General features: G+C 39.0%; 1 protein-coding gene across 4 annotated transcripts in view; it reads right to left on the reverse strand.

Moving 5' to 3' along the window:
* Window positions 1-1,215: 1,215 nt before the first annotated feature.
* The window catches only part of BCL11B (BCL11 transcription factor B), a 95,964-nt gene continuing 70,377 nt past the window's right edge, over window positions 1,216-26,802 (reverse strand). For all 4 annotated transcript variants that reach the window (XM_014872003.2, XM_014872004.2, XM_014872005.2 and 1 more), the window contains one exon: window positions 1,216-8,808. In XM_014872003.2, the coding sequence (XP_014727489.1) occupies window positions 6,797-8,808 (2,012 nt within the window). In that variant the 3' untranslated portion in view covers window positions 1,216-6,796. The remainder of the gene's footprint in view (window positions 8,809-26,802) is intronic.

The following is a 26,802-nucleotide window of genomic DNA, read 5'->3' on the forward strand; positions in this document are numbered from 1 at the left end:
TAGAAGTAAAATGTAACAGCCCTTACAGCTCACTTCAGAAGGCATCCAAAATGAACTTGGCATTTGGGAAATTATAGCGTGAACTATTGCCCAATGTAATTGTCAGTGTCAGGTTCCGATTTCATTTTCACTGTTTTTTCATGAGTGCAACTTTTCAAAGCCTGTAACTTTTATATCACTCTGAAGCCTTGATCCAGCAAAGCACTTACATACATACCTAAATTTAGATTGTAGATTCAGGGAGCTTGAGATCAGGAAGGGACCATCTGTAGGAGTTCTTCTGTAGCACACACCACTTAGCTTCCCCTCCTGACATCTGAGTTGAGCCAAATACTTTAAAGTCCAGGAGCAGTTCCTTTGAAATGAATTTCAATTACCCGCCTGCTTTGAATCAAAAGCCTGTTACATGGTTTGTTGGACCAGGGCCTCCAGGAAACCAGAATCTGGTCTCCAACACTCCAAATCTTTCCTATGCTTTCCAATAATGGTTTGAATAACAATTCTCTTATTTAAGATTTCCATGCATTAGCTAACAGGTTGGCTTGAGAAAGAGCATCAGGACAGTGAACTGCCTCTAGCTGCCAGCTCTTATCCTCAAACTGCAAATTGTGCAAAATTCTGCCTTTAAATGTGCATGTCTTTGCCCCTAGCTGAGGAGCAGGAGCAGATGTTCAGCTGCAGTTACATTTTGGTACTTCTCACATAATACAATTTGTGGCCCAAATTCAGTCCTGGTTGAACTGGTAAGTGTTCTCCCTATTTGCATTGGCATCCAAAAATCAGAATATGGTAACAAACCTGAGTGCATGCACCATACAGCTACATTTATGGAGAGGGACAGAAAAAAACATGAGCAAAGCACTTCTCAGCACCTTCAGAAAACTGAGATAATGGCCCCAAACATAACATAATTTCATATGAGAAATGTAACTGTTTCAAGCATCATTCTACCACTTTCTCTCAAGACTCCTATTCAGGAAATACCTTGCATTTTATTTAAGTCCAAGGGATGTAAGCAGGACTTGAGCATCTGCTTGACATAATTCAGGTTCTCACATATCCTTCTCAAAAAAGATTTATCTCCTGATGGACTCCCATGAGAACTGACAGAAAAAATGGCAGGAGCTCTGTCATCTGTACTGAGGCTTCAACCCCTTGCTCCTTTCTTTTTTCCCCCTTCCCACCCCTCAATGTCAAAAAAACAGGAAAGACAGATTTGGAGATCAAGTCAAATGTCCAATTTATTTTTATAACTTGAAACTGGAACAAACGTTGTTTAGAACGAGCGTACAAATGAAATGGTAGACACATGCTGAACTCAACATTGTGACAATACGGGGAAAAAAAAGAGGCCAAAAATCTTGTACAGAGAATAAAAGGAACAATAAATATTTCACTAAGCCATATTGAAATGACCTCCAGCCATCTCAACATTTTATCCATAATAAAAAAAAAAAGTGCTCTCGTTTTTTAAACAGAGCACAAATACCAAGCAATAATAAATAGTTCCAAACTTGTAGTAAAAGACAAAACCTCCAAGTAAACAACAAAAGCTCATACAATAAGTAATAGAAAAAGGTAATAAAAATATTTTGCCTTGCCGGTACAAATGCAAACAACTTAAACCAATGTTACTTTGCTTTGCAGTTCTAAAATACAAAGAGCACCATAAAAATGAGTTTGCCTGTGATAAACAAAACCTTGGACTGTCTTTTACATAGGACTGGGATGAAATGCTGATTTTTTTTTTTTTTACCCTTTCCTTAAAAATGTTTATTTTTCTTTCCAAAACCAGGTTCCTGCACCTGTCCTGTTGCCAGGGAGTCAACTGGAGTTTTGCTCTGGACTTCAATAGCAGCAGGACCAGACAAAATGAAAGTAATAAATTCAACCTTAAAAAAAAATTTAGAACTTCTTAAAGTGTGAAAAGAACTACGGCAGCATTCTAGCTATGTCCATGTTATATTGTGCTTATGGCCTAGTAAACTACGGCTCTTCTAAGCAAGAAGAAAAGGAGGGCCATTTCAGTATCACTACAGTCTGCAGAAACACAACCCTTGTGCTTTTGGGTGACTTATTGTTAGTTTCAGTGATCTAAGTCACAAAATTAGACATCTGCTGGTGTTAGCTATCCTGGATAATTAAAAATGACAGGGAGACTGAAACTCCAAAACAACTTACAATAAAATGAAAAGTGAAATTCTTTCTAAAATCAATGAATTGTGGACTGAAAATGTGCAGTTAACTTCCAATCTTTGTTGCTCTGACGCAAGTCCAAGAAATTTTTCTGAGTTCTGTGGCACGACTAGATTTTTACAAAAGCCAGAGATCTGAATTTTCACAAAAAAAGTGAAAATGTGTCTTTAAGGAACCACATTCCAACCTCAGTTATGCTGGAATAATCCAGGACTAAGAGTGATGAATAATTCCTGATTTATATCCGTTTAATTGAGATACAGAATTTGTCCAGAAGACTTAAGGGTGTGACGTTCAAGCCAGGCTATCTGATAAGGAGATGGACCAAATTCTCCCTATTGTCACACCCATGCCTCTCCAATTGCTCCAGTGGTTCTGCACCCATGAAAGCAGAATAATTTGGCATGGCAATATATTTTTTCCTTGTTTTTATTTTAAGTGTTACCGTCATTTTCTGCAAGAGCGGTGATCATTTTCTCCTCCCCTTCACTAAAGCATTAGTGCCTCTTCTGCCACGTCTTCCCCTCGACCCCAGCGGGAGAGAGTGTGAGAGAGAGAGAGAAAAAGAACTGCAAAGAAGAGAGACATCAAAAGGTACAGGATTTCATCCCAGTCCCTCAAACATTCAGAAATTTATGGAATGTACAATTAGAAGTGAACAGCAGCAAAGCAGCTAATAACATGGACTGGCAAGACCTGTACACGGAGTCGGTCCTGTTCTGACAGGGAAGAGGAGGGCTGTGCCTGGACTAATTTTACTTCAACCCGATTACAGCTGTACCAACAGCAGGCCATTTCACCATTTTATGTCAAAGTGGATGCAGCAGCTCTCACTTTTTGCTATAAAAAGACTTTCTTCCAGAGGGCAGTGGCAGGGTGTGAGGAGCAGTGAGTGGGGGTTGGCTAGGAGAGGGAAAATGTATTGGACACCTTCTTGTTTGGAAGGAGGGGAAGAAATCTCCTCTCTCTCTCTCTCAAATCTGCAGGGAAGCTGTGGGATGTCACCCCAGACACCTTTCCAGGAACGGAATTTCTTTTCACACAAATAGGCAATATCCATCCAGCCTGGTTCAACCATACCTGGTAAAACCTTGATGCAAGGGGTCCAGGCAACTTTGAAGTTATTTAGAGCCCTGTGGGAACAGCACTTTTTTGTAGGCCATTTCTGACAAAAAAAATATATACACAACTAAAATTGTTTGTGAACAACAACAAGAAAAAAAAGTAAAATAAAAAAGCACTTAATTATTTTGTTTTGTTTCTTTTACTCAAAGGTCGTCTAACAACCCCCTTTTTTCCTGTACAATAAGGACTTCACATACAAATTTTTTTTTATTTTTGCAATATTTTATCCTGCCAAATTAAAAAAATATATTATGGCAGCCTGTTTGTTTGTTTTTATTTTTATTTCCAAATTCACTAACAAAAAGGTACATTAAATCCCTTTAAAAGGACAAGCGTACAGTTAAAAAATTACAAGCTTCAGTAAAAATACAGCAAGTGCCTACATCATATGAATCAACCAATATCAATATCCATTCCAGAAGGGGAAGGGAAGGGGGGAAGGGGAGAAAAAAAGAGAAAAATAGGTACAGGTCAGAAACGTGATTTTTTTTTTCTGCAAAGCAATAACAATATTAAGCACTTTTTTCTACATACTTTTTCTACATGGTGTAGCAATCACCTTTTAATCCCCGAATACAAGATTCTATACATTTTTGAAATAAAAATTCAACACCCAAAGCAGAAAAAAATTTACTAAAACTCAAGACTTTACAGTTACAGTGACAAGAACAAATTTATAGACCCACCATTTAAATTTTACTGCAACATTTTCAAGGAAAAAAGAAAATTTTTTTTTTCTTTCTGGTTTTGTAAAATGCCCAGGCATTCTCCATTATTACAAATACTGGTCCACTTTTACAGTAATCAAGAAATTTTAATATATATAATATATACTAAAACCCCGTCACCAAAAGAAAACAATATACACATGGCCATTATGGCATTTTTTTAATAACCTATTAAGCAAACTTTGAAAAAAAAAAAGATTGCTCAAACACACATACACACAATTTCTTTTTTACCCTTGTATGTATTCAATACTGTAAACGTATTTTAAGACAGAGTGCACTAAATTTAACTTTTAAAAAAAAATTAGCCGTTGTTCCTGAATTGTTTTTTCTCATTCAATCATAGCAACTTGTAATTTGTGTCATTTGAGTTTTAATTCAGCAGTAAATCATTTCCATTCCATTTCCTAAGCAGCGTTGTCCTGAAAAAAAAAAAAGGCTGAGAATAATTCAGCTAATGTATGTCCGAAGTTGTGCTGGGTATACATCTTCATTTGATTGGGTCTTATGGCATTTTCATGTCCACTATCTTCAACCAGTAATTTTTTTTATTTTTATTTTTTTAAGTAAATGTGGCTCTTTTTTTTTTTTCTAAAGAATGTACTTTTCTTGTTTTACTTTTTTTTTTCTTTAAAAGTCTTTCCATTTCACAAAAACATTTTGCATTTGTCTCAAGAGACTCAAATAGGAAGATCAGTTTTCAAGGCACTCACGTCAAATTGAATGGCAGTAGAAAAACTGTCCAATAAATTATTTTTATTTATTTTTCTTTATAGTGCCAGTATTGTGAATGCCATGCTTAGCAACACTGACACTTAATCTCAGCTGTTCCCTTACAGTTTAACCCACCTTTGGGCCAAGTAGAATATGATGTAATTTCTTGTTGAGAAGCCATTTTTCTCTTAACCACAAACAAAAGATTTAAAGTGCGGGTCAACATAATTAAACCTCTAACCATAATTGTCTACTGTTTGCTAATATCAGTTGAAAAAGGCTTTTAAAATTTTGGAATTTGAAAGTAGAGCAGGTGCATTTTTCTTTGCTTTAATTTTTCTCTATCATAATGCTTTTATCTGAGTACAATTCCATTCTGTTCCTAATTAAGTTGGAAAAAATCTTACCGAGTTCAGTAGGAGCAGAATCTTGCTGAGAAAGGTAAATCAACCAGAATTTTTTTTTCCTTCTTTATAATAACATCACTGTACAGCATCTAAGATGGTTCTAATAATTCTATTGATAACGCCTATGAGTTGAGGCTTTTCATTGAGAAATTCACACTTTCCTATCTTCTAGTAATCAACTACAGCAAATATGGACTAAAGTAGATGTTCTAAATTCAAATTTATGATTTTGTGGTTTTAAAAGAAAAAAAAAATATGGCATTTGGCTCCTCTGAGGTTTGAAAATAATATTAAAATGCTCAAGATGTACTTTTATTGTCTCTGGGAAGAATCACGGGAGGGGAAGAGGGAGGGAAAAACACTCCAGAAAGTGACAAACTGGCATCATTATGTTGCCATAGCTTTTAACAAGAAGAAACTATCTGATAGTAATGCACAATTAAGAATGTTTCTAGGTTTTGAGTGCAGCAGCCTTCTGCATCTATGTCTTTTTTGTTGCCATAATTTTAGTGCTGAAATCCATCTAGAAAAGGCCTCTATCTTCAGTGACATTGTCAGTGCTACGTATTTGATCCAATTTCAAAAGAAAGTGCTAATTTTAAAGATTGTTATCCGCTGTACAATTTTGTTTTCCCTAATCTTCAAGGTTATTTAAGAAGAGAAAAGAAAAATAGGAAGGAAGGAAGGAAGGAAGGAAGGAAGGAAGGAAGGAAGGAAGGAAGGAAGGAAGGAAGGAAGGAAGGAAGGAAGGAAGGAAGGAAGGAAGGAAGGAAGGAAGGAAGGAAGGAAGGAAGGAAGGAAGGAAGGAAGGAAGGAAGGAAGGAAGGAAGGAAGGAAGGAAGGAAGGAGAGAAAGAGAGAGAGAGAAAGAAAGAAAGAAAGAAAGAAAGAAAGAAAGAAAGAAAGAAAGAAAGAAAGAAAGAAAGAAAGAAAGAAAGAAAGAAAGAAAGAAAGAAAGAAAGAAAGAAAGAAAGAAAGAAAGAAAGAAAGAAAGAAAGAAAGAAAGAAAGAAAGAAAGAAAGAAAGAAAGAAAGAAAGAAAGAAAGAAAGAAAGAAAGAAAGAAAGAAAGAAAGAAAGAAAGAAAGAAAGAAAAATATTTCAGTTCAAATGCTGGCTTCTTTACAAGAAATTACACACATTTAGCTTAAATTTCAACAAAGCAGCGGCCCAAAAATTATAATTTTAAAAGATATGTTTCTCTCCTACAATGCAAGTAATCTCAGGCTACGACTGGGTAAAATTAAAAAGGGATACCCAACAAAATTTTAAAAGAAATTTAAACAGAAAGAATAAAAAAAAGTACCTGCACATGCCAAAAAATTACAAAAACCCAATAAATACAGAAATTATTGCACAGTTAAAAGGCTCCACAATTTTTACTGCCTTAATCAACCCTCGGGTTTAATAGAACTTTGTAGACACAGGTTATATTTAAGTGCCAGAGTCTGGCACCTTACCATAGTTATGCTAAGTTATGTTTACGGAGGCAAGTTAGGTCATCTTTTCTCAGTTGGCAATAGTTAAACTGTACAAATAAAATGTTACCTAGACCCCTGAAATTTAACCTAGCGGAGGTGGGGACAGGAGGGGATGGGGTGGGGGTGGGGGGGGGGGAACGGGGGGGCCTTAGCTTCTTTCTGCCTGCTCAATTTTGACGTCATTTGTCAGCAAATGTTCTCCATGCCACTTTTTCATGTGTTTCTCCAGGGTGCTGTAAACACTGAAGGGCATCTGGCAAATGTCGCAGCGGTAGACCTCCTTCCCTATCTGGCCATGCGTTTTCATATGGCGCGTCAGCTTACTGCTCTGGGCACATGCATAGTTGCAGAGCTCGCATTTGTAAGGCCGCTCTCCAGTGTGGCTCCGACGGTGTACCGTCAAATTGCTGCAGTTCTTAAAGACCTTGCCACAGTACTCACATGTATCGCTCCTGCGTCCTTCCTTCGAACTGGGTCGCCCGGGGCCGGGTCCACTGATGTGGGGGGTGCTGCCTCCGCTCGCCGTGCCGCTGCGCCCTGAGAGCCCCCCGTCCAGCATGTCCCCCGGCGGAGTGGAGAAACGCAGGCTCCCGTTCTCCGATGAGTGCTCGGAAGAGGTCGCGAAGGGGGATTGTCGGGAGTCTGTGAATCCGAGGAACGGATCCTTCATGAAGTGCCGCGATGCTGCATACCCTACCAGCCACTGGGAGTAAACGTTTTCGGAAGGTATTATCGTTGCTGGTGGCAAGTCCAAATCTTTCTCTACCTTTATTCTTTTAGAGGAATTGTTTAAACTGGGGCTCGTGATAGGTGTTGGCTTGCGGGGGAACAAGTTTGGGAAGGGTTCACCCGGGCCAAAGTTTCTTCCATTGACCGTACCTTCCTCAGTGCGGTCCAGCTCTCCTACCACTGAGTCTTCGTCGCCCGGATCTCTCTGACAGAGGTCTCGAGGACACAAGTCTCGCTGGTCAGAGGACCTTTTCATGAAGCTACTCCTCTTCTGTTTCTCAGCTAACATGTCGTTATATTGCTGAATGGCACCTAGACTTACATTCTCGATGACTTTTCCCAGGACGAGGGATTTCTCATCTGGCAGCGACTTGGAGCCGTTTTCTCGGTTGCGACTCAGCTCTGAGTCCATGCTAAAGCTTGATTCTGGTCGGCTCTCATTTTCAAGCTCCTCTTCCTCCTCCTCCTCCTCTTCCTCTTCTTCGTTGTCATGGCCCAGGGAAGGATCGCTCTCATTCCTGAAATCTGCCTCACTGGATTTCAGTCCCTCTCCAGTGAGCTCACTTGTGCCTGGCTCGGGGGAACTAGTGGTGGACAGGCCATCATCTGACCTGCCTGTCATGGAGCCAGCTTTATGCATATGCGTTTTCATGTGGCGTTTTAGCTTGCTGGCCTGGGAGCAAGCGTGGTCACAGAGCTGACACTTGTAGGGCTTTTCTCCTGTGTGACTGCGCCGGTGCACGATAAGGTTACTCTGGAACTTGAAAGTTTTCCCACAAAATTCACAGGACTTGCTCTTGGCCTGAGGCTGGGGAGGCGTAGTGCTGCTGGGGGGCATGGGGGGCAGTGGCGGGGTGCTCAAAAAAGGTGATTTAGGGCTCGGCTGGAAAGGATTCAACAGACGATGCATAGGGTTGGTGCGACTGGGTGAGACTGGCGGAGGGGTGGAACTGTTTCCTGCCAGCTCTCGAAGCCTTCTGGAGAAATCCATCGCTGGGGACTCAATTGCCATGGGGTTTAAACGCATAACTCTGTCAAAGGCACTGGGATGCTGGGCGACTAACCCCATTTCTTCGGCACTAAGGCGATGTGGATCCAGATGATGACGAGGTGGTGGGCTGAACAGCGGAGGCGTGTTTGGGAGCCGACCCTCACCAAAGCCAGGGTGTTCACGCAAGATGGGTCCTGTCATGCGCAAAAGGTTGAAAGGGTTGTTGTCTCCAAGAAAATTCATCAGCGGGGACTGTGCAACAGTCTCCGGTCCCAGAGGAGGAGGGATGGTGATGCGTGGAGTAAGGGAACTGTTTGAAGGGCTTGTTTCCAGGTAGATGCGGAATCCATGTGTGTTCTGGGCATGCTGAAGCAAGAACCAAGCGCTATTAAAAGGCTGCTTGCATGTTGTGCAAATATAGCTTGAAGGCTCATCTTTACCTATAAAAGAAAAAAAACAGAAAGAACACTTAAAAAATAATACAGCGGAGAACATTAAAATGCAGTTGGCATTCACTTTATTTTGCTAACACATTTCCTCCTTGGCATTTCTGAAAGAAGGATTTAATTGCAACGTATTGACTGATATAAATTGTTGAACAGCACGTTTACTCACCACACTTATTCACTTAACATGTATGACAAATATCACACATACGCATTTGTGCTATATACATTTACATCCTCTAATTTGCAAATAAAACCTTCTTTTATGACGTGTGAGGATCCAAATCCTTTCATGTGTTTATTCCACAAAGAGGAATTTATTTCAAGGGATTTATGACTGCGGACAAAAACCAAGAAAAATGCAGTGTGGTAGGTTTTACAAGGCACCTGTAAGGACCTTCAGTGTCATTTTCACTCTCTCATTTTATATACTTCATGCAGCAGTCCCCTGAGATCTTGCTGAATTTAATTTATACATGCTTAAGTCATGCCAGCACTTCCATTTTTAAAATACTATGTAGATATTTAGCCACAAAAGTCCTATTCAAGTCAACAGGAGCTTGGAAAACATACCCTTGCATAAACCACTTTGACGTTCTTTTTGCCAAAACACCAAGAAGCCACTCAAATGAAACATCCGGTAATCAAAGCCGACAGCACAGTTGCAATTAACAGTAACAAATGTCGGGCCGTGCTTGAACTGGGTCCCAAGAATTTCTGAGCCTGAGCCTGCCCTCCAATGCAGAAATGCTCACCAGAGCCAAAAACATTGTTCTGTTTGCTTTTCTAGTCTCTTGGAACGACTGCATAAAGGTGGAAAGCATTCCTTTAACCTTGATTCAGCTTTACATAAAGGACAGGTGTGGACAAGTCTGCATCACAGTCATAATTTTGCTAGCTAGAAAATTCCGGTCCTGGGCACAATATAAACTATGTGCTATCTGCAAAAAGCACTTCCCTTCTTGCCCCCCTCTCCTTTTTTCAATGCCTCTGCAAGACCCTGAAAAATTCATAAATATGTTTCAACTTCAAAATCATGATCAAGAGTTTGTTTTGTTGTTTGTTTTTAAATTATTAGTAGGCTTCCTGAAAAAAAAACTGCCCATTTTCGAAAATCTAAAATTAATTCCTTGGTTGCTTCTTTGTTTATGATAGCACATGTTTTGTCTAGCAATGGCCTCACTGAACCTAAAGGCACTAAACTTTCTGAAAGTTCAATATTTTAACCAAGCTTCCTGACTGACCCATGATGGAACCCTGATTCAGCCCCTCCACAGGAGCTCAAATCTAAAGCTGAATTAACAGACCCTTTCTAGATGGGAGGCTGCCATTCCCAAAAGCCTGTTGCATAAGCTTGAAAATGAAAGAGTTTATAAAGAGAACAGAACCATGTATCGAAACTACCTTGTAAAGAAGAATGACTCATAGCAGACCAAAAAAAAAAAATTTACACTTGGGCACATCAAGAGAAGCTGATTGAATTCCCCTCTTCTGGCTGTTGCAGGAATGACTGTTGCTAACAAAACCTACAAAACCTTAGACAAGGAGGCTAGAAGATTATCTGCCTACCTATCAGCCTGTCAGTTTATTTAATCTTATCTACCAATATACATCCATAACAGCATAAAGGAAAAAGCATGTATCAGATTGAGACTTATTTACAAAGGCAGGTGATAAATGCAGTGCAACTCTTCATGCACTTATTGATTTAGCAGGGCAATTGCTGTGGATAGCAGCTTTGAACTGTGATTTCAGTGAAGCTGTCTCTTCACAGCCAATAAAAAGTGTACACAGCACAGTGGGCATTTCTGCCTGGCTGACGTGGCCCCCATGCCCTGGCCCCACTCTCTGTGTCTGTACGGGCCAGACGTAGTTGCTTTGATTAATTTCTAACAATCGCTATTGGAAGAAAAAACAAGTTTGGGAACTGCCCTTGGCTTGGAAAAAAGTGCCCGTCACTGCTATTGACATTAATGAAATACATACAAACATGGAAAGGAACTGATACATTACCCCTTAAAAATCTACTCCCTACAGAGGCAGTTGGGAAGTTTTATGTCAGCTTTGCAGCCAAAGCAACAGTAAATGCTCCCATTATTACTTCAAATATTTAAATTTCTGTTTCTTACAGAAATATGATGAAAATGTCTAGACCTTTAACTTTTCTTGCACAGCAACATGTGTACTATAAAAAGTGACAGAAATCACTGAAGCAGACCAAAGTATATAACATACTCTGTCAAAAGCTTTTTTAAACAATATGTTTTACCTCAGCTCACCCTAGAATAGATTTTAATAAAGCCCCTTACGAAGTGTGATCTAATAGCAAATGAAGTGCAGCATCTTACAAGGTCATATATCTTCAAATTAAAGAGTGCTCTGCACCCTTCACCTTCACTTTATCCACTCTAATTAATCAATTTATTACCCACAGCTGTTCAATTCTTTCATTTTTAAAGTCACGGCATACATTCTTTTTTGTTGTGGAGCTTTTTTCTTTAAAAAAAATAAAGTGACTGAGTGTCTGTGTGTATTCTCTTTGCTTAGCTCAAGAACTGACAGGAGGAAGAAAGCAGCTGTGCATTAGGGGACAACAACAGCAACATGTTTACTTCAGAAAAGGCACATACATAAGAAGAAAAATTCCTGAGCAGGCTGAGGATCAAGGCCAACCTAAAACTGAAATGGCTGATTAAAAAAATTACCCTCAAAATGGCAGCTGGCTGGATGCTTGCTATTACATGTTACATGGAACTAAGATATTTTGGTTTGTTCTTTCTCTCCAAAACTTCACCTCCATGAAATTCAAGAGAGGAAAGTAAGTCCCTGTCTTTTTAGTTTTCTTTCAAAAAGACAAAATTAGTGCTACTAGTGATCTAAGATTTATAAGCTAGCAGTCATAAGTCTTCCCTCCCTTCTTTGTTTTGTTTAGCTTTTCTGTTCCTTAGGCTTCCTCTTCAGGAGACTTCAACACAACAGTAAAATTGACTGTAGGCTACCTGGCTACCAATCTGACTGATTCATGAATGTTCATATCTGGATACATATATATATATATATTTTTTTTTTTTTTGCAACCCTCAAAGACTCTCTCCGGACTCCCTGTTTAAAAAAAAGATAGAAAATAAAAAAAAAATGTTAATTACCATATTATCACTTCATGGTTATCTTGCCTAAAAGTTGCCCTGAGCAGTGTAGATGCTCACTTTTAAGAACAGAACAATGTCAAAAAGTCTTTGAAGATCCACTCTGAACATTTTTATGTTCAAAAATTTGCTAAATATTTTAAACATGCCCAGAAACAGCCATGTATTGTGCAAGAATGATTCTTATATTTAATAATGCACCTACACTATAAAAGTCTTTGTTATAAGGCTACTTTTGATACGTAGCTATCTTAATCCCTTGCCACCTGCACTGATGTCTGTCTAAATATCCATTTTATGACAACTAGCTATATAGTCTTTGCCATATGCAGTCTTTATCACTTTAGCATGTGCTTGACTTTGAGCATGTGAGTAATCAACATCAGTGAAACTTAAGCATAGGCTGAAGTGCTCTGTTGGATAGTGATGAAATTATTCATGTGCTTAGAGTCAAACACAAGCCAAGACTTCATTAATACTGTTGGATGAATTGCACATGGTTTCAATCCTACAGTCTGTAACTAGGCATGAATTTTGGGGCTGAGAGCTGAAGTATAATTCTTTATTTTTACAGTAGTCGGTAGATAAAGTGTATGTACAGAGAAGAGACATCCAGGTCACAACTCCTGAGCAATCAGTTGTAGCTTCCAGGCTGCAGTAAAGCCAAACACATACTGCCAGTGCAGACATGATAGAGGTTTGTAGGGCTGAATCTTAAGACCTACTGAAACAGTATTTCAGGTATTCAGAAATACCATTTAAAGGCTAGGAGGGATTATGAAATTAAAGAATGAGAGGACTGGGATAAACCCTAACGTTTGACCTCATCCAGTTCCTGACCTAAAGGATAATAGAGTCATAGAACGGTTTGGATTGGAAGGGACCTCAAAGTTCATCCAGATCCAGCCCTCCTGTCATGGGCAAGGATACTTTTCACTAGATCAGGTTGCTCAGACTTCCATCCAGCCCAGCCTTGAATACTTCTATGCCAGGTGCTCCAACATCCTGCTTCAAAGACCACCAAATGGAGAGTCTACAATCTTTTTAAAGTCTACCTTATTCCTTCTCTCCTTTACCATCATTAAGATTCCCAAAGTGCTTAATCTAAATCTTTCTTCCTGCAATTTAAGATCTTAATATATTGTCCGACCCAGATGTACATGCAAAACACAGGAAACAAGCTAATCTGCACCTCACAGTTATTATCCAACCCAAGGATTTGCAGCTGACCTCTTTGTTTCTTATAGCACCCCCTTCTCCCAATTTGATTTGGACATATTGAGGGAGAATTCACTTTGTATTGGAGTAGTCTGTGGCCATGTTGACTATTTTCAGTGTGAAAAAAAGCTGTCTTCTTTCCAATTTGAATTGCTGAGTTCAACTCCCAACCTTGCTGTATTTTTACCTGAGTGATTAAAAATCTTTCTAGTATCTTCTCCTAAAGCAGGTAGTTATAAACTATGAACTTATTGAACACTCTTGCCTTTTCTGCATATTATGACAAAAGATGTTTTTTTCTAGAAATATTAAAATGTGTTCCCTGATTAGTGCATGACAGATTATGTTCCATTCAAAATGTCAAAGCAATAATGAGCCTTCTTCTCTTTTATGAAGACCTCTAAACAAAGCTGAATTCAGACCCTGCCTCTGAAATTCTTCCTTTACAGGGGACAGTGAGAAAACACAGGTCAGAACAAGACTAGAGTGGGTCTGTAGACATCCACCCCACTGCACCAGTCAGCCTGAATCCCTGACTTATCTGTCCCCTGCAGCCTGACTTGTATCATTTAGTGATATGCAGATCTTCCTTGCCCAGTTGGTACATAGCTTTCTATATACCCTGAATGCTGAGCGCCTTTACCCTGGAGATAAAAATTTCCCTCAAAATATCCTCAGTTATTCTGGATACCATCAAACAATAATCAGTGTGAGATAAGAACTGTTGAGAATTCATTATTTTCTGCTGAGCTACAGTGACATCCAGTGCCTTGTGAATCCTCCCCTCAGCATGCCTGAATAATTCCATTAACTGTAACAGGGAATGAACTCCCCCTCATTTTAATCACCCACCCATAACCCCTGCCAGGACTGCAGTGAAGACCTGCAGTCAGGTCCATATAACCACTGCCATTCTTTACCTCTAGCAGTACTTTCCAGATAATGTTTCTGGTTCCATTTTACAAAGTTACAACAGCAGCAATAAAAACGTTAAGGAATTTTAATGCTGGTTTACTGCACCTTTAGAAGTTCAGGAAAAGTAGAAACTTGCAAGCTTTAAAGAAAGGACACCTTTTATTGTAGCACTCAGGAACAGACATGTATCAGGTTCCTACAATCTTTCCTCCAATATTACTCTCTTCTCCACTACTTGATTTTTAATGAACATTTAAATAATTACTCCTTGTTATAATGACGGTTACTCTAATAATACCAGTAAAGGTAGCATGGATGCTCCATAAAAAACACACCTTTAATTGAATTATTATTAAATTAAAATGCCATAATTGAGAACACAATTTTAACAAGTCTCCTTATAAGACCAGCTGACATTAAAGAGAAGGGCATTAAATACTGGAAAGATTTAGTGTTGCATGGTGAAAAAATATATTGCCATAAGTGGTTTGACAGATCACCCAGACAAGGGCCAAATGCTTTTCAGGTGTCTGCAGTGTGGATCTGCTATGTGACCTATATCAGTTCATGTTTAGTGCTTGATTGGATCTGCAAAAATATCTCTAATATAAGTATTTATGCTGAAGGCGTTTTTTAAGCCATATTATAACTTTAAATTTTCCAAGTTAGCAAGAACTTTTACTCACCTATGTTTGTAATAGAATAAACATTACCTGAGCACATACAATATTGAGAGTTTTACCCTCCCTCCCTGCATTCACTGAGCTGTTTGGAAGTGCTGCTACCTCCATTTCAGAAGGACTGACAGTCTCAATAAAAAAGACAGAAATGTAAAGTAGGGTCTAAGTCTGGGTGTGAATCACCACTGCCAGTCCAATGCCAGTCACTAGCTTTAAACAACAAACACAAAGGTCCCATATCTCTCTCACCTCTCTTCATATTAATTCTGTTTTGATGGCAGCAAGAACTGAGGATGAAAAACAAGCACAACTCCTCCATCCATCCCCAGAGCTAACACAGTTCATCCATCCCTATACTGCCTCATCTAAAGAAAGGGCTCAAGAGAATCTTGCAGCACATCCTGCTGAGGGTTATGGGGACTATCACCAACAGTTCATAAAGTTAGTGTCAATTGGAAGCTAAAGTTGGTATTTTATGACTTAACAAGTCGCCTGCAGTCTCACAACCCACGCACCTCCAATTCTACACTCAGATAAACAGCCCTTGTCTCCTGTAAATCTCAGCCAACCTGAAGTGCATCTCAGTCAAGAAAAGCAGATGAAAGTTTAGGTGTAAAAGCCCAAGCATGAGAGGCCACAGAGCCTGTCATCATCTGGAAATGGGGAATCTCAAGATGAGGTCAGTAAAAGGAAAGAATGTGAAAGGGAAACAAAAATGAAATGTTTTTAAGAGGTGGATGGAAAATCAGGGGTGTCTGAAGAAAGAAGTAATCGTGAGATGTTACTTCTCGTTTACAGAATCCTATTTCCTCCCATACAAGACCCTGCTCTCTTTTCCTACCTTGCCTCTTGATAGCCTATTTCCTCCAGTGCCATCTTCAACAGAAGAAAAATCACGACTTCATGCAATATTCTTCTCCCACACACTGCCTGTATGTTTTACAGCTTTCCCCATCCTCTTTCTACCTTGACTAGTGAGACTGCAAGTTCTCAACAGAGATTATGCAAGAAGCTTTATGCCAAGAGAACCTACACACCCCACAAGACCCTATCATTCTCTGCACTGATTTTGATTAGTGATGTGAATATTCTTGAGAGCATTTTCTACCTGTTGGAAAATATCTACAGTAGTACTGGTTGACACAAATATTAAGAAATATTAATATTACACTACTGTTAGCAATGTACTATTAATTCTTCCTATGCTAAAGACAACTGTCCAACTCCAATTTGACTCCTTGAAAGTCTTAGCGATATCAAGATGATACACCTCACCAAACTCTAATTTTAATTACCCTGCTATGAATTCAAAGTAGCTGTGATGATCACCAAAGCAGACTTTTTCAAATTTTTCCAGATAGATAAACTATATCAATTTGTCACTAACAAGGATCTTAACTAGACTTGCATGAATACACCAAGTTGCAATGCATTTGGTTTTTTTTCATTGAACTTTCCCCAGAAGCATATTATATGCCCTCTCTGGCATTTATACTTATAAAAAAGGAGGAGGCTGCAGGCAGACTACAGCCATGCCTAACACAAACAGATGCTTCCTGCTTCTTAATGGACATGGGCGACCTTTGGCTGAAGCAGCTTGTGTTCAATGGTCTCATTTTCTGTGAGACTTAATCATACCTCAGATCTGTACTGCCAGATTCACATAAATGAACCAAATGCACAGCTCAGTTTAACTTTTAGTGCATTACGAAATGGTAATATTATATTTTTAGGTATAAAATGTCAATAGGCATTTTGGGCAACTTCCTTCTGGATGTCCAATTTCTCATTCCTTAAAAGAACTTCTGGCTTACTGAAGTTAATGTTCAGCCTACAGAAGTATAAGAAATGCTTTTACTTAGTGCAGAAAAGGAAAGAAAAATGCATTGCAGAAGTTGGAACTTGTGACACAAGGATTTTTTACCCAGAAGCACTATTTAAATGGAAGATAAAAAACATGTTTGTCATCTCTGAACACCTTCTCCTAATTGGTGTTAAATCTAAAATGCAAAGGCAATTTATAAAGCAGAGGAAGGGAGAAGTGTGAAAAGTAAGGAGCAAACAGGAAAATCAATATTAAAAGATCAATAGTGAATGAGTTAACTTTTAAATTAGCCCTTTGTGATACAACAGTTTCAACTAACTCCACCTTTAGCATCTAAACAGCTTTGTGTCTTTTAGATAGCTTCTTTGAACCTAAAACATCAACTAGCAGACTGAACGGATGTTTCACAAACCTGCTGCATAAAATAGTGAAAACTATCAGCCAAAATGGGGTTGGCAATACAGAGGGGCACCATATCCACTCGTGAGATTAAAAGACCATAGGACTACCTGTGGTTGCTGGCTTAATATATAGGATCCCATTTACAGCACTCGTGAAAAACCCTTGTACTGCTCAAGGACACTTTCAGGCCTTTTCTTTGCATAAGGTATTCAAATGCATTTGAAATAATGTCAGTCTTTTCTACAACATATGAAATATGCCAGCAGCTTCCCTTTAAATCAGTTTCCTGTAAGCAGTTTTGTTTGAAAACTGGCAAGTGCTGGGATTTTTTTTTTTCCCACAGACTTTTCTAAGGTGCCATTTTCTCATCTTATAGTCAAGAATTCTCAGTAATCTGAATAGGAACTAAACGAAGGGTACATGAAGGAAATTGTCCATGTTATATCATGGAAAAACAAAGAGTAAATCGGGAAACAATAAAAAAAAGCCAAAAGGTGAAAACAAATTTTCCTGGTTTTTCTACCCAGGAGTACTCTGTCTGTTTTACTACAACTATTTCTTAAGGCTATTAGGTGCCTATTCATAGTTAGTAAATAAAATAGCATTTTTGTTTTAATTCATTGCTTCTTTAACAAATGCTAACTCCCATCTCTGCTTCTTTAAATCCACAAAATCTCCACATCCAAGCCTAGGAAGTATTGTAAAGCCTGTAAATCTTGTTTTAATGGAATGTACATTTAGCTATGAGGAGATAATTGACGTTATGGAGGGCCTAGATGCTGAATTATATAGGTTATCTAATACAAAGGGGACTCATTACCGAAGCACTACAAACAAGTAGTAATATATGTATATTGTTCTGAGTGGCGTTATAGCAAAAGTGTTCAGGTCTGCAGGGATTTATAAAACACAAGAAAACAGCAGACATGCACTTGTAAATTTGTCTCATTTGTCTCTGAAGTTAAAGGTTATTCCCTTGATCTGAATTTGTAATAAAAACATGCTAGACTAAGGTTTGTAGAGAATGTTTGAATATGTAAATTGTGTATAATGATAGGCAATTATAGGGTAAAAACTGGACCTTATGAATGTTACAGAATTGCATGGAGCATCAAAGTATTTTCCTTCAGATGAAATATTTATCTTTTATGCATGTTATAAGCACTTTTTCAAAGGTATTCAGCAACCTATTTGAGCAGAGAGTTGACAAAAATCAAACCATTACAGCCAACTAAGACTGTGGGCTTATGCACAGGAGAAGCCACAGCTTTTTACAGAATATACATAATAAATCTCTTGAACTAATGGTTCTGGAGATGGATCCTCAAGGACAAGTTCCACTGATTTCACTCCCTTAGATGAAAGCTGGTCAGATGTTCCCGGATTTTTTTTAAAACGATATGGGGGCGGAAGTGTAGGGAGGGAGACTGCAGAGAATAACTAGGTAAGAATGTGAATTTTCTTGGACTGATTCAATGAAGCTCCATTTTCCCTCCAGTTCATTTCGTTGGCTGCTGTTTTCAGGGAATAATAATAAAATTTAAAAAAAAAAAAAAAGAAAAAAGAAAAAAAAAAAAAAAAAAAAAAAAAAAGAAAAAAAGGATGTTTCATCGAGATAGAAAGGAGTAAAGCCGGGAGATGATACTACAGTTTATGCTACTGAAGATAAGGTTTTCTCCTTCTCTGAGCACGACAGTCTGTTCAGGTTAACCAACTGCAGTGTTAGAATAACTCCAGCCGACTTGTCACAGAGTACAAAAGTCATCAGCAACTGAATGTTCTTTTCTGCACCGCAATTAAGACGAATCAATACGACGTGCCACAAATGGTATTTTACTCTCAATAAGAACTCGGGCTGAGTTTATTCAGAATATTTTAGCGCTTCCCCAGGGGATTTTGGTCCGACGCAGATGGCAAATAAAGTACTCAGCCTAGGGCTAGAGCACATTATGCTAATTCTAATGTCAGATGTACTTTAATATACAGCTCTATTTAATCACCCCATTATTTCACATTTCCATATGAAAAACCTGCGGCACTTCTGCAGAGCTTTCACTCTGCGACAATGCCAGCTTCCTTCAACTAGCTCACTGTGAAAGAGAAAAGAAGACTGGTCATTCTCGCCAGTCAAAATGTTACAGTTTCAAAGTTTCAGTATTCCTGAATTTAAAGTGGGTCTTCCAGTGCAATTAGCAAATCGCTCGGCTAGAATGCTGATATGTACAAAATGCTAAGGAGGTGTGATTGAAAAAAAAAAATAAAAATAACAGCCCTCCCTCTCTAGCTCATCTGCTCGCGCATGCAGACATAGGCAGGCACATATCTCAAATCCGCTTGCAGAACAGTAATAATAAAAATAATGAAAATATTTTCATAGTGCAATTCAACCAATATTCTCAACACTTGTCACTAAAACGTTGCTATTCCCGGCTGTGTGGCTTCCGTTACTTAGAAGAACAGACATGGCTGGCACAGCTGCCAACCTACAGATGTCTCTGAATAAAACCTTCCTTGTGTATCAATAATTTTTGCCTGCAACAAACTACACCTCTAATTAGGTTTTAGAAGCCACACACCTTCAATATGGGCCACTACCCAAATTATCTGCAAATTTACCTTGATGCCCCTTCTCTGGTGACCACAGAATTTGAACCTTGAATGTAAAATAATTTAAAACTGGATTTACATTGAAAGGAATGAAGGAAAAGACTTTGCTGTGGAGCAGTTTTTCAAGCCGTGTAGGCTCTCAATGTGCAGACAGGGAAAGCAGAAGCAGTCCTTGGAGCACCTCTTCAGCATCCAAGCTTTCCCTTCCGAATAATTCTGTGAAGGATGCTTAATTCAGCATGTATGTACAACCACCAGTGAAACGAGTTGCATGGTCTCAACAAAATCTTCCCTCTGTTTGGCATAACTGGAGCTGCATGACAACCAATACTGCTCATCAGGGAGAGCCAGGTCAGGCCTAGATTATACAGAGCTGTTATTAGAGGAATGTATGAAGCATAAGTCGATAATTTTTTAATCATTTCATTAAACCTAAATCATATTTCACTGGGAAAAAAAAATGTATTTAGAAAAGGACATTGTTTTTCCTCCTCCAACCACCCAATCTGCATCCTTTAAAAATTGTTCAACAATGCATGCAGCAGCCAGCACCTGGGGTCACATCTCACCTGGTTTCACTGCTATGCATCAACATTTAAAGATACAGAACTGCACTCTGTGCCTTGACACGACATATGCCACAGCTTCCCTGTCCTAATTTGAACACAGAAGATGATATCCTTCACAATCAAGGCAGAAATTATTACATTTTCAATCTTTCTTTTATTTTTATATGCATACACATATATAAATGTATATGTGCATGTATGCATATATGTGTGTTTATATATGTATAAATATATTATTTGGTCTCTGTTAGACTGTCGATGCATTACGCACAAAGGATAAGGGGGGCTTTGCACAGGGCAGAGATCCATCCTTCCTTAGCTACTTAAACTAGATCTTCAAACACACGATCTTACCATGGGAGAAGTATATGCAACAGTTTCAGCTCGCTGGAAGTTTTGTCTGAATGATAAACACAGCCCAAGTTAATTTAGTAGATTAGGGCAACGTTGAGATTTGTTTAAAGTGAGGTCTGTCACTCTGAAAATGAGCAGTTAAATTAAAAATAAAAATAAAAAAAGATGATGAAATGAATGTTTAATATCCCAATGCAAAGCCCACCAAAGTCAACGTGAATCTTTCTACTGGCTTCAATGGGCTCTGGAAGCAAATCTTCTTCCACATTGGGATTTGTTAGTCTCAAGACACTCTCTTCAATGTAAGGATAAATCTGGTTGTGGTAGTGTAGTTAAAATAAGATAACTGATTTCACAGCAGCTACAAACCTAAAGAAATCAGCTGTAAATATTTTAGAGGAATAAATGGAGACACAGATAGTAAAATATCTTTTGTATCTTTAGTTAAAAGGAAAAACAGTAGAAATATAAGAAATACATAAACCAAAATTAATCCTTGACAATTCTGTTGCTTTTTCTTCTGCTGATACTATGTTGATTTTAGGAAATTAAAAAAGGACAATAGCACTTCTCCCTAGGTCTATCCTTTTTTTTAGTTTACTTCAGATAAACTGACTGCACTCTTAAACTCCATTTTTAAGAATTCTTTTGTTGAGACTAGCAAAACCGTTTTTAATAACCTATTTATCCTTGACAATACACAAATTTGTGGAATCTCATTCAATTTCCATCATTATGGAAATTTTTGAGTGCTAGAATGTTTGCAGACACATCTACACTAAAGGGTTCCTACAGGACTCAGAAGTCCTGCAAAGGAAAATCCAGTCTGAGTGAACAAAGAAGCAAAATGATCAGAAGCTTTAAAAGCCTGAATGGGGAGGGGGCACAAGGGGGGACAAGGGAAGGAGGAAGGTATAAAATACTCAGATGAAAAATAAAACCCGTTAGTTAAAGAGGTAGGGATCTTGAGGGTAGCTTTAGACAAAGCAGTTAAATTGCAATCTATGACTATGAAGTTGCAAAAGATGAATCTCCAATCATACTTCCTGAAGTGCAAAGATAAAAATACCACTTTTTCTCCTTAAATAAGGTGATGTTTTATGTCACTATAACACTGCGGAAAAATAATGCCGATCTTGGCTGAAAAGAAGATCCTAAAAACTTCCTATTTTATTTCTATACAATCCAGATTGGTCACCTAAGAGAAGCATAATTAAACAATTCTAAGCATCCCAACCCCCTGGAGAATGTGCTGCTGAAAAATATTTTTAGAACAATCACTGTAGTAATTCTTCTTAGTTGTAGAAACACTCCAAATCAGAAAGTCAATTTTTCCTCTATTTGCAGAAGTGTGCTGGTTTTCACTGGAAAGGCGCCTGTGTTTTGTTTGGCTGCTGTTCATATACTGCCTTGGCAGGATTTCCTTGGATTGCTTACAGTGAACATTGCTCTTGCATACAGTAGCACTCCCATTTTAACCGTCCCAGCCACACGTTTTCTAATAACACACGGAGAGCTGCAAAATCCCTATAAGCACAGCTCTTTAAAGCAGCAACAGAAGGGGGTGGGGGCGGAGGACCGGAGAGGGGGAGGCTCTGCCCGTTCAAAATCCAGCGCTGCAAACAGAGGATAGTCCTTTTAAAAACAACCAATGTGAATTGTGTTTAAGGAGCAGCTTTCCAGGGAAAGAAAAAACATCTCCGAGAAGATTCAGCTGATTCACCGAATCTGATCTGCACAGGCTGGGCTCTGAGCATCACTGAATTGGGTCCTAAGTACCGTTTACATGCGTCTTTTTTTTTTTTTTTTTTCCCCTGTCCTTCCGAGGGGTGTGCATTTAGCTTAACAATTCGTGGGATTACCTTGCATGTTTGAGACCCTGCACCTGAGCCTGTGTTCCTTGCGTGTCCCATTTTTTTTGCCTCATTCTGGAGAGGCTGGGGTGCATGGAGAACACAGGGCTCCACTGTGAAAACCAAAGGGGCAGGAGAGATAAAAAAGGAGGACATCTATCTCGCTGCAGTAGTACCAGGAAACAAATGCAGCATTTCTACCTACGGCTGAGAAAGAGAGAAAGCCAATAACAAAACCGTTATTCAGCTCCGTGCCCTTTACAAATAGGACTGACTTGTTAGTGGACAGCTGCGGCTCAGCCCCCCTCCACACCATTCCAACTTGCTGCCTTTGCCACCCTGCTTTTGGAGATCAACAGCAATTTGCATCTCCATGCATCTCATTTCTCGTTAAGTAAGTTGATTAATTTGGGCGAGGGAAGTTGTCATTCAAAAAACCAGAAATTTCCACTTGCATAATTTCTCCCTTTCAAAATTGGCCGACCTCCTCCCCACGGATCCAGCCCCCACTTCACACCTCTCTTTCTCCGGGTCCCTTTCTCCCCCATTCCCGCTCCCTCCCTCCCTCTCTTTCCCTCTTTCTCCCTGTTGTTTACAAAGGTTTCATTATGTTTTCAACTAATCAGAAAGGCCTACTAATACACAATTAACATGTGACTATAAAAAAATAGCTTCCAGAAGAAGGAAAAGTAATTAAGTAGAGAATGCTTTTCAGTAAGTGCTTGCTTTAACCCATCGTCAGAGAACAGAGTGTAGGTTAGTCCACAATGGATGGAACAGATGCCAAGGGCGAAATGTTAAAAGCAAATAAAAACGGGCATTATTTTCTTTGGGAATAATAACTATCAACGCCACAAAAACGTACATCACATTGCAGTTGTTTATATCTGACCTCCTCCTCTTTCCTACACTTTTCTGAAGTGCCTTTTCTGCCTATTTCATTAAAATAAATACAAAAATAAAGGTATCATTTATTGCACTTTTGCTTCCAAAGTGACAAGAAACCAAGTGTCTTGGTTTCAGTTGGAATAGAGTTCTTTTTCTTCCTAGTAGCCAGTATAGAGCTGTATTTTGGATTTAGAATGAGGATAATGTGGTTAACATACTGATGTTTTAGTTGTTGCTTACCCAAAGTCAAGGATTTTTCTTCTTCCCATGCTGCCCCACCAGTGAGTGGGCTGGGGATGCACAAAAAGCTGGAAGGGGAAACAGCCAGGACAGCTGACCCCAGCTGACCAAAGGGATACTCCATGCCATATGGCCTCATGTTCAGTATATAAATTACAGGGAAAGCTGGCTGGGGGCTGCTGCTTGTCTATAATCTGGCCGTCGTTCTCTTCACAATAAGCAGTGGGTTTATATTCACATCACCTGTTTTTCTTCAGTTTTACTTCTCTCTGTTGTTATTATTTTCATTTTGATTACAATTTTTCTTATTCTTTCATTTCATTTCAATAATTAAACTGTTCTTATCTTAACCCACAAGTTTTCCTACTTTTACCCTCCCAATTCCCCCTCCCATGCCACTGGAAAGGAGTGAGCAAGTGGCTGTGTGGTGCTTAGCTGCCAACAGGGATTAAACTCAGTGACACCAAATAATCACCATCACTATCAAAATAGCACAACACTGTAGTTTATTAAAAAAATTTTACTTCAAAATATTTTAGGCCTGAATGTACACATAAACTAAGCACCTAGAAAAATCTGCAGGAATTCTGCCCAAGTAATGACAAGGGGTGTTGAACCCTTCTCAAGATGTGCTGTGTTATTACAACACATAGGAACTACAGGAAACAGTTTTAAAGGGTGTAGTGTTTGCAACACTTCAGTTATTAACTTTATATCTGTCTGTTGACACTGTCCTCAGGCTGAGAGCTGCCACACAGGTTGGAAGCCTGCGGACAATAGAATATATATGTGTGTATGTATATTGGGGAGGGGGCTTAAATGAAAGTGTTATCTAAATAGATTCAAATTTTTTTTCTTTTTAAATCCAGGGATTGTCAAAATATGTCCAAATGTTCCCTGTGTTCTTTATGCATTCAGTCAACGTCCACAATAAAAATGGTTCCCTTTGGAAAAATATGTATTCCTTTATATGTCTATCCTCGAAGTAGAGTGTTTGGGATATTATCTGTTTCCCTCCCCTATATGAGTTCTAAAGCAAGCAAGACAGTTGTGTAATTTCAAAACCAAATTCTGCAAGGAGCTCAGTATTTTCAGCAAGATATTAAACACTACTTTGGTCCCACTGAAATCAAGTAGGAGCTGAGAGGTGTTGGGAGGAATAGGTCCTTCAAAGTCACAAAGGACTACACGTAGTAACAGCTCCTTTTCCTTATATTCCTCCCCCCCACCCCATGAATTTATATTCCAAACTATGTATCACATACAGAGTATTTTTTACTATCCAAAATCCCATTAGTTTCATTGGCACTTTAGGTAATAAGATTTGCATGGTAAAAATTCCATTTCTATTAGATTGGGTCCATAGGACTCACCAGCCTGATATGATTGTCAGAGGAAAGGGAGGATGTGTGGGTTTGTTACAATATGAGGATTTGTCCACACAGAATTTGGCACCAGTTTAATCAAAAGGACTCAGTTTAACCAGTGCAAACCCCAGTGTAGCCGCTGTTTCTGTCAGCTTAAAACTGGCTGTATCAGGAAATTTCTCACTGTGCATTTATATAGGTATGCTAAAACAGGTCAGCTGAACTGGAGTGGCAATCAGTTTAAATAATCTATGCCCTGAAGTAGTCTGCATCATCTGTCTGGAAGATTCTTTAGCTGAATTAGTGGAAGGAGGTGTCCTTCCACCAGACCCAAATGATGTTTCACACAGAAGAGAGAGATGATGGCCTCCTGGGATGAACCTCAAAAGATCTGTTTCTGGACAGAGTGAAATCAGTGATATTCTATCAGCCAGACTGCTGCTCTTGTTTTTGTAATAAACTAAACCCTCTGGGTCATGCCCACAGGCAGGAACCCATTTTCAGTCATGGCAACCAGCTGAAACTTAGGGAAAAAGTTTGTGAATCAAGGTAGAAAAAAGTTCACAACTAGACCCTGTCCAGACCTCCCAGCTCCTAACAATCAATGATTTAGAGTCTTTCAGTGCCAGGACTCAATCCAGATCAGCATTTTTATAAACCACCCACCAAATCTTCCTGATTTTTCTTTATTTTCCACACCTCTATTTGTTGTGAACAAAAACCTACATCCTTTGTAGGCCTGCTGCCTGATTCAAGGGTTATTAAACAGGGACACTTGCACTGTCAAGTGCAACCTGAGCAGGTCACAGCAGCAGACCATCGCAAGGTACTCCCTAGAGATGGACAGAAAAATCACGGTGTCTGCTTTTACACAATTCTTTCTTTAAGGAAATCCTTACTGATCCCACAGGAGATTGAATGTAACTAACAGCAAATGGAAAACTTTACCATTGGGCACAAGTTAGATACATAGCTCCTTTCTAGACCATCCTTCCCTTAGTTTGTTTGCTCTTGATTTCTGATTGACTAAAGAGTTTCTTGTCCTGTTCCCAGCTTTGTTAAGGCTTAAACAAAGGAGACATATTCACCAAATGCTAGGAGATGGCTTTGTAAGTACTTTTCTGAGTCTTGGCAGTTTTCCACCTCTTAAGAATACTCTATGACCTGAAAATGAGTCATGGTCTGGAATTTTTTTCTAATACTCATTTCACACATAGTTCTGTTACCTATTATTCATGGCTATAGCTCTCATTCTGAAAATACACCTATTTGTAGCATCAGGCTGATACTGAAGTCTCTTTGTCTTCACGGACTTTGAAACCTCACTCCAAACCTTCTGAAAATGGGGCCTGGAAGGGCTGTCACACTACTGAATCATCCCCAATGTTCCTTGACACTTCAATCATAACTCCTCTACCTGCTCTTTATTTAACTTGCTCATATATTTTTAGTTCTTTTCATCTTTCCTTTTGAAAATATCCTGTCAACATTTTAATCACTTTTGTTGTTCTTCTCTGAATTACCTCCAATTTGACAACACCCTCCAATTAGCAAGGTGCACAAAATCATAGACCATCTTGGGTCTTTGTTCTGTGGAAAAAATAGTTTCCCATTTAGTCTTGCTGTGGATCACATTCTGACTTCAAGAACATCTTGGGATGGTGAAACTAAGGACTGAATTTGGCCCATGTACTTAACTGAGAAGTAAGATTATTTTCCACAGTTCTGTGTCAAGGACCCTGGATGAAGAGCCTTCTCTCCTCTACCCCCGAGTCCAGAAGACAGAGCTGGGTGACAGAGAGGTTGATTGACAGCATTCAGTCTGGACTGTTTTGCCTTTATCACTCAGACAGATGTTTAACTCTACACAGAAGTTATTTTCTAACCAAAACATCATGGCATGCCAGATTTACAGAAAAATTAT

Source organism: Sturnus vulgaris, chromosome 6 (genome assembly GCF_052056855.1).
Source record: "Sturnus vulgaris isolate bStuVul1 chromosome 6, bStuVul1.hap1, whole genome shotgun sequence".
In the NCBI taxonomy this organism is placed as follows: domain Eukaryota; kingdom Metazoa; phylum Chordata; class Aves; order Passeriformes; family Sturnidae; genus Sturnus; species Sturnus vulgaris.